Genomic DNA, 12275 nt, shown 5'->3' with positions numbered 1-12275 from the left:
GTATGTCTCCAGTAATGAGGTAAAAACAGAGCGGTAGGCTTAAATCACAGCAGTAACACACAAAACACCCCAAATCTCTATAAAAGTTTGGGGGCAAAATGTTTCACAGACTTCAAACGAGACATAAAAACAAGTCAGACTAATTCAATATATGTGATACAGTAGTATATGAGGCCCGTAAACTCCATCTTTGTCCTTTCTTGGAGACGCTAAAGAGGCTGAAAGATAATATGTGACCCTGCAACAGCTGTTTATTCATGGAGTGTGTGTATGTGTGTGTGTATTTATATGGATGTGTGGGTATTCCTGTTGAGCTGCTGATAGTGGGGAGAGCCCTGTGGCATCCAACAAGAGGGTGAGGCATTCACACACACACACACACACACACACACAGATTGTCGTCACTACGTAAGTGCCAAAGCATCTGATACGGAGCTTGGCATGAGTGGCATGAAACACTGACTCCAGCCGCGTCGCTTTCACTGTCACGCACACACACACACACACACACACACACACACACACACACACACACACACACACGCGCACACACAAACATACACACACACACACGCGCGCACACACACACAGTCTTACCCTGCTCCTCTCTGCGGTAGCGTTTGTACAGGGCATACTTGGCCGGGTTATCTGCGACTGTGAACTTGTTCAGCAAGGCGATGATCACCTGGACACGGATAAAAAAAACTTTATTAACACCAACACCAATGACACTAACATGAACTTGTGAATAATGAGTGACAGTGCATAAACAACAGGATCAGTAGCAAAAAATGTGTTTTCAAATATCGTTTTGACACCTCACAGTAAAACATTTGTATCGCTTTGTGTTTGGAAGGTAACTTATTAAACTTTGTGTATAAATGATTTTAACAGACACCTGCCGGCCAATCAGAAACTGTCATTCCTGCAGATGTGATATACTGACGTTCTCAATCAATGGAAATTAATCAACATGTCAGAAAAACACACGAAACTGACTGAACTCAATCACCTTTTTTTATTAAAACTTCAACATCAGCGTCTGTCCTGTTGAACCCTGACTTCATCCCGTATGTCATCAGATCCTAATGAAGTTGTGTTGACGTGTGTGTGTGTGTGTGTGTGTGCATGATGTGTGTGTTAGCCACCTGTCGGACTGTGTTATTGGAGCTGATGTGCAGGGTGTTGCTGACTCCTCGGGGCAGATAGAAGGCCTCCTCCAACACGGCGCCTCCCGCTCCTTTCTGGCCCCCTCGCACCGTCACCGGCCTCCTCAGGTCCATCTGGACTTTGATGAAACCAGTATACACACCAGAGGCATTCTGGGAAAGACAAGGGGAGAGAGTGTGTTAAGGTACTGTGTTTCAAACAACTTGAGATTTACACTATATGGTCAAAAGTATGTGGACACCTTTTACTATTTAGACTAAAGCTTTTTTCTGCGCTTTGATCGCAGCCTGTTTGTTCCATTGAAAGGAAACATAAATGTAACAACAGACACAACAACAACAACAATATTTATATTTACCTCCACAGACACAGAGAAGCCTAAAATCCACTTCAGACTAATGCAATGCTAGACATGGTTGGCCTTTCCTACTGTATCAATCAATCACCATCTTTAATTTATGGTCATGTTACTACAAAAACAGGAAAAATTACTTCTACACATTAACAATTAGACAGACGTGCACATAATCTGGGGTGTCCATATACTTTTGGCCTAATAGTGTAACTACTGACAACAACATCATAGGCTAATCTAACAGTAGACATGTGTGTCCAGATACTTTTGGCTAACACTGTTTAAGGTATTGGTGGATCATAATCCTTAATTATGAACTTTACCTACAAAAGAAAAAAGGAAAATGCAGGGCTGTCCACATACTTTTGGCCATATGTTGTACGTACAATTTTGACAACAGCAATTCACAATCGTGTATGATATCCTGTATTTTCGCGTGGCTTTGTTCTGTGATTTATCAGTTAGTTTTAACTGGAGATTGTAGATTTAGCATCACGTGCTATATGATCTCTCCATAGGAGACCAGTTCACCCATTAAGCCCAGTGTGACCTGCAGGACAGATGGCACCAAACAGAGGAAGAGCATCTTAATCTCATTACTCCATGCGCTGCCTGGAGGAGCGTACGTGCAGCGAGTGTGAAGGTGGTCAGTTTCATAACGAGGAGGACAAAGAGACACATTTGTTCCATCACAGATGAAGAGATAAAGAGACAAAGACGGGCGTAAAAGACAGAAGTAGAAACAAAGGTGTGGGTTCAAACATCCTGTCTGTCTGCAAGCTTCACATAGTGATGATATCAGCACTGACGCTCAACATCTATCAGGTGTTGAACAGCAGGTTTCAGACTGATTACTGGACCTTTCCTGCTCGTTTCTGGCTGAACTACCTGCTGAGTCGAGCGGTTTCAACTCCGCGACACCCAGACTGTAATACATCTCATCATGAATCATTTTCCCTGGTTTGTGCTGACTTCTCCTGGAACTTTCTGAATCCCCTGTGTAGAAAATGTTTCTGAAAATGAAAATACTTAAGAGGATTTTCTATATCAAATTCTGTAAACCAACAACACTGGACCCCTACTTCACCTCCAATACTTCATTTCTCCTGGATCTAAGACACTTTTTGCGCTGCCAAGGAAAACACCGTGGGGGAGAACAATAGCAGGAATAACATCACATCACTCTGATGTGACTGCTGAGGAATGCGAGCAGGAGGCGGAGGAGGAGGAGGAGGAGGAGGAGGAGGAGGAGGACAGCGTGGATGTTGAAACATCAGCACACCTTAAAAGTTGAGATTTAAAGCCGGCAGGACTCTGCCTGTTTGGACGTCACAGCTGTTCCACTTATGTTCATATCAGCATATTTTTATCTTTAAATGGGGAGCGAATAACGAGTTGATTAAAGTGTGTTTATTCAGGAACGCATACAAAAGACCGCAGCGAAGACAGGAAAGATCTTCTCCACCTTCATTGTTTTTTCTAGAGTGTCTCTCTACTCCTAAATTAGATAGTTAGAGTGCTGGTGGTCCAGGTCGAGCGGTAACACTCACTTTTCCTTTTGTTCTCGATATATCAACCCTTGGAGCGGTTGTACAGAGCCAAATTTGCTTTAAGTAAATATTATAGTGCTTTATAAAATACATCGGCCTTCATCTCGTAGGATTGTATTATCATCTGGTGTTTTGTACGTTTGGCCATTTTAGTCACAAACGATCCTTCAGAGACGATAAAGACTTTAAATTAAACATGAATATCAACAGAAGTGGAAGTACTGAGTAGACTGAGTCACTAATTTACTTTTTCTTGACAATTATGACAGACTTTGTGATTTCTCCCTCTACACTTGACACTTTTAGTTACCAGTTACTTTGTGCATGACAGACAGATGATAGGCTGCTTTGATTTAAAGTATACAAACATCTTAAACGTGCTACAGAACAACATTAAAATGCTGTCACGTGTATTCATTAGTGGAAAAAAGTATTCTGTAATCTTATGTCAGTTTTAAAGAAGCCCTTCCCCACAATGAGTACTTCAGGACTTTTAATAGCAGTATGGAGTATTTTTAGACAATGTTATTATCTACTTTTAATTAAGTAAAGGATCAGAAGTATTTTAGTTCCTTGATGACACTTTTTAAACGTCATACAGCGGTTTAACAGAAGAAGCAGCAGCAGCAACACACAGAATATCTACATGACAAAAAACTGCTTTGTACAAGATTTCTGCTGTTTTTAAAAGAGTGACAAGCTCCAATTTAAATACACACAACCCACTGACTCAGCTCGTGTGTGTGTGTGTGTGTTTTACTTACGAGTGTCATTTTGAGGTGGTCTTTGGTCACCGAGTTGTACAGCTCGATCCTCTGCCTGATTTCCTCCCTGCTGAACTCGGTCCGCAGCTCTCTCTCCTTCTCCACATCCTGACGGACAGAAGAAAAAGGGAAACATGACACGATAAGTCACAAGTCAACTGAGATAATTCAACAGAACAGCGTCTGTCAGGACAATGTGCAGGAAAACGTGGATGAGAGCACGTGTAAAAACAGTTCACATTCAACACAATATCCGACACAAATATGTGGTGGTTAATTCAGACTTTGTTGTGCCGTCGCTCCCGAGTCTGCTGAGGTGTCTTTCATTTTGAATATTGACAGAATGCTATGTATCAGCCTGTTGTCTGACTTCCTGCCTGGCTCAATCTACTCCGTGCAGCCCGACGCTGGTTCTGTCTGCTTCGGTCAAAATGGACCTGGTGTGTTTTCTCTGCAAGAAAGGAGCTCCTGGGACTAGAGATTACGAAGAACTGGTAATTACGGGTTTTTCATGGCAATAATTTACCATTTTAATATTCCAAAAAGTTTATAAGCTGTAGTTTATGCACACCTGAGGGAGTACAGATGATTTAATATTCCGTAGCTCTCTAATTAGCATTGTTGTGTTAACATCGTAGACTCTATCAGTCTGATATCAATCATGCATCTCTATCTGGGGTGATGTAAAACTATGCACAACTCTGACGGCTGTGTCGTGCCCTGTGGAATAGATCATTTTATCGCTTCATTAGTCTGTTTTTTTAAGCCTTCACATGTGCGTGAGTGTGCAAACTTCACCACAGCCAACGCCAGCAGCTTTTATTGTGTTAGCTCAGATAAATAACACTTGCCAACTTCTAATGCTTTAAAAGTAAACTAACAAAAAAGATTCATTCTGCAATCTCAGTCGTACACTTTTCCTGACATAGTAGCGGAGATTTCAAATGCATTAAACTGTTTCACAATTCGAGGAGTGAGTTGATTATAAACCTAAAAAAAATATATAATAATGGGACAAATAAGTGAATCTAATACGTATAAAACTTGATTATTTACCTTTCGAAAGAGAACCATAACAGAAGACCTCCAGGAAGCAGAAGAAGGAAAGTTCTAATAAGAAGCGCTTCTTGCTTTTTATACTTAGAGGAGGTGCTTTGTGTCACTGTGCAGCGCTTCAGGGTGAAATAGATAAAAGTGATATTTCTCATGTGACTCAGCACACTAATGTGATAATAAGGATAGTTGGAGATAAAATAGCAGGAAGACGCGCACTTAGAATACAACAGAACACTTGATTTTCATTTATCTGTTGTTAGAAATCTTCCCGTCGTTCTAGCAAACTGTTGCAGTGAGATTGTGAAGAGTTAGGAGGCCCCTCGCCGCCGCCACTGCTGCTTGAGGGTCAGCACATGACAGAAACAACATTTAGAATCCAGCCTGAGTCCCATGCTGCGTGACTGACTTCTAATTTTAGAGAAAATATGGAAAAACCTCCTGCAGGACAGTCGCACAAAACTATCCACAAAAGCAAGATAAGAAATCACTCAAGGCTAAGATTGTGATTAGCGACACTGACAGGAGGCCAATTGAATTATGAGCTGAAATATATGTGCAGCATGCACAAACACGTGATTTACTGAATGTGACGACTGGATGGAGCCACAGTCAGCAGTCCCCACTGTGTTTATGTATAAATAGCAGGAGGTGGCGGGGCAGGTTGAAGGGTCAGAGCAGAGGTTAGCTGATAGAGAAAGTTCCAGATAAAGATGACAGACGGACACATGTGTTCGGTACACAGACGAACATCTGCATGTGAGCTTTAACAACTAGAACACAACCACTGGCAGACCGGAAAACAAGTGACATCAGGTCAAAAACACACCCAGTCTGAGCTGTCTGATGAATTATTTGAAGTTAGTTGTCCATTTTTTTTATAATTGCAAAATAGCACACAGCTGCCGAAAGCACATGCTGTAATTTAGGTCACAAGACAAAGCCGAATATGTTACATAGTCAGTTGTAAAGAACCCGTCCAGTGACCTCAGAGCCAATTAAAATGTTTTCCGGCAGTCGCTGCATGCAGATGTTTGGGTTTTCAGGAATAAGAGGCACAAATACAACCGCTACAAGTCAAACTCAGCACCAATAATCATATTTCTGCTCAGAAAAGATAACCATTAACCCTAAGATCCAATGACAATGACAAATATCGACCATGTGACCGTAATCATTTTATTGTGTAACTGCAAATATCTGGCATTTTGACAAAGCTGTTCAATATGAACATATTAAGAAAACATGCATAACGCAACCAGGGCTACATGATATGGTAAAAAATAACCATAATGTGAGTATTGTGACAGAGGTCATGATTGCGATATGATGCAACGATAAGTTGTGTGTCACAATTTTCATTTCCACTGAAAAATTACGTGACATTTTTCGGGGTCTATACAAAACAGCCACTTACATCTGCAGGACAAGGCTTGCAGGCCAGCACATCTTTCCTGCACCACAGCACATTTAACTTTTTACCAGCAATTAGAATAATGAATTTAGCCATATTGTGATTTTTATATCTTGATTAACCGTGAAGCCCTAAATGCAACCTAATGATCATATTTGAATCTTCAAATAAAATAGAAAAACAAAAAAAATACCCTTTTTTCTCGCAATCTTTTTAACAATCTTTTCAGACGTGAATGATGCTGACTGATTAATCCAACCATGATAGAGGAAATGTTTCTCAATTCTCCGCCGTTGGTCATTCACACAGAGTGAAGCACCGCTGGAATAAAGACGAACCGCCGTGTAATTCACACAGAAAGCTGCGCTGCCGCTCCTAAAGAGACGTGACGGTACACGTCATGATGATGACGTCGGGGTGTTTCCCAGGTGTCCCCCCTGTCAATCTAAACCCGCGGACTGTTTATAATGTGTAGTGATTGAGAACCCGGCCCCCTAAACATCCTGGAAGGTGAAAGAGTTGTGTTTTTCTTGCTAAATTACATTATTACATAATCGGCATCAGTAAACAGGTCGCTGCCTGACTCTGTCACTTGCGGGGACGGAGGCTGTTTTCTGGGGGAAGGTTCACTAAAGTCTCGGTCGGGAGGGCTGACCATCACGGTGATTTCTATCAACACAACCACTTGAGTGAGTTAAAGGTTTTTGCCAGTGACAGACAATGTTTTTCGGGCAGAAATGTGACGAAGAGTTGGTAGGACAGGCGAGAGGACAGACGCTGCTCCACCTACAGGCGCGGTATTTTTTTCGTCATATAAGTTACCAACGACAGTTACAGTTACTACGTTACTTTTGTTTAGTCGTGTAACGTCAAATTAATCGTTAGATTCGTCGACTAATCGAAAAAATAATCGCTAGGTTAATCGTTTGAAAAATAATCGTTTGGGACAGCTCTAGTTTAATATTCACTTCAGACCGGCGTTTCTCTCCGACCTATAAATCAGTGGACACGTCACACTGTTAGACGCCCTCAGCCCTGCAGTGTGATTGTGTGTCTGTGTGTGGACATGCAGTATTGGCACCTCGTCTTTGCCTTGAGCAGCAGTGTGTGTTTTCCATATAAGGGTGCATTGCGCCTTCAAAGCCTCCCTGGATTCTGCACTATGTGTGTATGTGTGTGTGGTTTTTAATAGATGTAGAGGAGAGCTGCACTATGCCCATGTAAGCACACACACTACACTGGAGAATTAAAGTCAGTGTATTGGCACTCTCATACTGTACACATACAGACAGAAGATATGAAACAACAGGACTGACTTTAGAGATATTGCATCCTGTTTTATACATCTGTGAATGGTTGTTTTAAGGCTTAAAAAATGTGTGAAAAAAGAGGAAGTGGCTTTCAACAAGTCTACTGCCCATGGACAACAATCTCTATTATTCAAAGTCCATATGGTGCATCGACATATTGGTTTGTCTACCTGACACCTGGGTGCTGGTGACCTGTTTGTCTGCAGGTGTTTGTCAACCTGTCAGCCTCGGACACTGACTCATCAGGATTAAAGGAGGACTAGCTCAACAAATCTGCTCAACCACATGCACAAAGACTAGAGGCAGAGGAAGTACTCAGATCTTTTACTTCATTAAAAGCACCAATAGCATGATACAACTGAATAAGTACACCATTACAAGTGATATAACTCATGTTGGGCCCTTCCAGAAGGTCACATTATAAATCTCAGGGGTCTCTTTGGGATCTGAACAGAAACTAATGAACTCACCACCAACTATTGAAGCTTAGAGGGGGAAAAGACCATTAAACAACTTTCAGACATCTCTAAGACATGAAAATGTGGCTAAACTAATGCAGCCACTGGTTTAATCATTATCAAAATAAACTTTAGAAGCAGTTCATAGGTGCATGTTCTTATCTAAATTTACCACAGCGGTATAATTAAAGCCGTGCAGAAGAGGTATAAAGTAAAACAAAGTGAAAATACTCAAATACTACAAAGACTTCCTTGGAATGTTTCAACCACTGACAAAGACACAGATTCCTTGGGATTGTTTCTAAAACCTCTGAGTATCGTGACTCAGCTACGTTCAACCTGAGGGTTTTTTCCACATTTAGTCTTTACTCTAAGCACCTGCCGGGTCAGGTGAGTCAAAGCTTATTACCAGGAAGTGACAGGTAAGGAGATTATCTGTCATCTTACCATCCACACACAGACAGACAGACCGGCTGAGTCTGCAGTTTGGTCAAAAGCTAAACCACGTGACACGGCAGAACCAACGTTAGTCATCCTTACATTATTCTGAAACTAGTAAAACCTGGTCTAAGGTATTGGTTTTATGCCTCCATCCTTTTAGCATGTGTTGTTTTAATGAGATGAGTTTAAGGTCTTTGTATTTGCAACTTGAATAGATAGTTATGAAACCAGCAGACCCCTCTGAGTCTGTCATCATACATTAGACTCAAACAGGCCGACACAGGCCAGTATTAATATTTTTCAACTGTGGCAGATGGAAGCCGAAGTTTTCTTTATCTGTAATTTTTTTTTCTTCACGCCAAAAATTATCAAAAGGATCCTTGTTTCAGCCCACACATATCATCCTGGGCCTCGTCAGTGTGGACAAGTGTGTTCAGCCCAGGTTGTGTAATGTCCAGGGTAGAGTGGGTTAAAGAGGAACTGGGAGGGTGAGAGCGACGAAATCCAAACAAACAAGAGCAACAGAGCACAGCGGACCTACAACACTATGAGGTCATGGTCCTATTTAAGAGCACAGCGAATCCTCCCACTGAAGCTGGAAGATCAACAGGGGACAGAGGGATAAGACAGGAGGAAAAGACGAAGACAGTAGCTGGGTTTGAAGAATAAAGGCTTTTATTTGCACTAGAAGGAGAGAATTATCTCAATTTATAGCCAATTCTGTAAGTTAACTAGGCCTGATTATGAGGCCTGTAACTTACGATGCTTTTCTTGGTAGGAAAAACAATATATTTAATAATGTGAGGTGTATAAAATGTATTTACTTATCAAGAAAGATCAATATTTGTGAGTCTGTCATATTATAAAAATAGGTGCTGCTAATTTTAGTTTTTATGCTTGTTTTGGAGAAGGGAATTCTGTATGTCAGAGAGCAGCATCATCTGCATATAGTCGAATGACAACAGATGTTGTCTATCGTTGCCAATTACAATATCATCACGTCATTTACCCTCATCATGGTTGTGTGTCAGTAGAAGCTAACTAGCTAGTAACTGCATGATGTTCTTCTTCATTTCTGTTTTATGGTGTGTGGCATTTAAGTGCTTTACCACCGTATACTATGATTAGGCAAGGGATGATAGGAAAAGCTTAAAACTATGTTTCATGAAATGCATGATGCAGTGGATTACATTACATTAAACTGCAGTTTGCTTCTGGCTTATAAAGCATAAAACTGTAACAGACACATGTAAAGCCGCAGTGGTAAGATGTTTTATGTCGTGTATCATGATGTTCTGGAACAAGCTTTTAATGAATTATCTCGGCCCACTGCAGGAACGAACTGTTCTTTTCGAGTTGAAGTGTGATAGAAAGTCACTTATTTTAGTTATTTAAATTCTCCAGAAAGTTCGGTTTATCATAAATTAATCCTGTTATGACAGTATATGTATTCATCTTTCGCTCTACATCTAAAAATACTCTCCAAGTATAAAAACTGACATCACTAAACACTTAATTCAATATCTACAGGATAATAAAACTTCATGTCTCAGTACTACACTTGTTGCACTGAGCAGAGGAGCATAAAAAAGCAGAACAGACTCTTTCTTTGGCACCAGAGCTACCAGGAAATTCTGGAAAAAGCAGAAGAGAAAGACAGACGAAAAAGTGACGGGACATAAAAAGAGGAGCCGGGGGAAAAACCAGACAGAGGAGGGTAATCATATCAAGTTTTATTATCTTTATCTCCATGTCAGACTCTCCCTGCTCCGTCACTGCTGGTTCAAGAATAACTCTGCTGGTTGAGACTGAAGCTGTATTTTCTTTCCTCAACCTTTTATCACACATACCTGCAGCATTCCTGCCTTTGTTTAGCCCAGTCACGCTTGTCTGCATCCACTGTCCGTAAATAAATGACATCACCACACAAGTGTGTGTATGTGTGCAGACAAAACATGCTTAGCTCGGCTAAATAGACCCCTCAAGCACTGGACTGTGTGTGTTTCTGTGTTATTGGAGCTCCAGGCAGACTAAACACAGGTTAGGCTATGCAAGCTGAATCTAACCTACATTTTAAAAGACAAGAAGACACTTTTCTCTGCCACTGTCTTTACTTCCTCATGTGTCTTCCTCTAAGATACAGAATGTTCAAAATGATCGAAGCAAACGTCATTTAAACACGAGCACCTTTCATAAAATCTCTGGTGTCAACTTTCTTTGCTACGCTTATATTTGTCCACTAAACCATCTTGTGTCCATTTTTCTACCCTCCTCACCCTCACCCCCTCCCTCTCTATGCAACTTCCTGCTGAGTCCATGGGGGGAAGTCGAGATGGGCCACACCTTTCCTCCCGGCATTCCTGCGCTAATGGTACATGCACGTACAGCACCACATAAATGTGCTGTACAAGTGGAAGTGCTCACACCTTTCCTCTGACAGATCAGCTAATGGACATAAAACACACACACGCTCAAACTCTTCATCTTAAGTGGAGATTCCACAGTTAATGGACTCATCTAGTAGAGACAGTGCAGACATGTTTAAGCCTTTTATAGATCTGTCTCTCTCTGTAATGTAGAGGTTATATAAGCTACTCATTGACCGCAGATATTTCTTGATCACTTAATTTTTTTATTCTTTCAGCCCCGGGTGTCTTCCAGGGTTTCAAGGGTGACATTTGAAGGTGTTTCTTTCTTGTTATCAAGTGTTTTAAATATGAAACAGTACAGCCGATGATTGGTGTAAAAATGCAGGTAGAGGTTGTGCAAGCTCTGGAGGAATAAACACCCAGAGTCATATCAGATTCTGCTCTGACCCGGAGCCGTTTACAGACGGGAGTAGAGCTCAGGGATTAAGTCTGGAGCTGGAGGGGAAATGTACTTCATAAATGTGAGGTTATAGAGAAGAACGGGGGAAAAGAAGAGAGAGAATTGGAGAGTTTACCTGAATTAAAACACACAAATACACCCTTGGTTCTAGCTAGTTTTCAGCTAATGTACAGTTATCTGTCTGTTTGGGGTGAACAATCGCTCGCTTGAGTTACGCAAATAAACACAAATGATCCTGTGGTCAAACTCGCTTCACTGGTGGTGAACAAACCATTAAACAACCACGGTTGCTGATGGAAATCTATCTTGCGTGACTCAGGCACACATTTTCATGGATGAGGTCAGGTTTTTTTTATGTTCAATTAAGTCTATTTCGCCGACTTCCCTCAAATGAAATGCACTGTTACTTTGAGTAAACTTTGGCTTAAACATAGTTGTAAAGATTTGGAATAATGTAAGGACAAAACTCTCTCTATATAATATATATCTATATTTATGTGCATTCCAATGCATCTTATGTAAAACCTGAAACAAAACTGTAGAAAGCAAGAAATAAACTTCAAAAGACCCTGACTTTATCTGACGGGAAATAATCTGGACCTGACCCAACAAGAAACTTCTCGACTTCTTCAGAAGAGAGGAGTAAAATGACACTACTGCCAAAAAGAGAAGTGAAACCTGCAGACTAAACTGGCTGGACCACATAGCAACAAGAAGCTGGGCACATTAAAACTATGTGAACCAAAGAAGATGACTGACATATCTCTGAAGTGCTGTCTGTATGTTTGAAGAGTGGTTCAGTCAGTACAACATGGACACACATGGACTGCAGAGTACAGGACAAACTGTTACGGTTCAGCTATCTGAGAGGAGACCACAAGGAGTCAGTTTGGATGGACCACCCAGAGACAAAGCCACCTTTACCAACAAC

General features: G+C 41.1%; 1 protein-coding gene across 1 annotated transcript in view; it reads right to left on the bottom strand.

The window, feature by feature from the left end:
* Positions 1-12275, bottom strand: part of rassf3 (Ras association domain family member 3) — a 69898-nt gene that overhangs the window by 6738 nt on the left and 50885 nt on the right. Inside the window, exons 3-5 of the mRNA XM_030440238.1 lie at positions 3840-3947; positions 1149-1322; positions 598-685 (exon numbers count right to left, since the gene is read on the bottom strand). Of these exons, the coding sequence (XP_030296098.1) occupies positions 598-685; positions 1149-1322; positions 3840-3947 (370 nt within the window). The remainder of the gene's footprint in view (positions 1-597; positions 686-1148; positions 1323-3839; positions 3948-12275) is intronic.

The sequence above is a fragment of the Sparus aurata genome, chromosome 14 (assembly GCF_900880675.1).
Source record: "Sparus aurata chromosome 14, fSpaAur1.1, whole genome shotgun sequence".
Taxonomy (NCBI): domain Eukaryota; kingdom Metazoa; phylum Chordata; class Actinopteri; order Spariformes; family Sparidae; genus Sparus; species Sparus aurata.
This window is presented reverse-complemented; position numbering and strand designations above follow the sequence as displayed.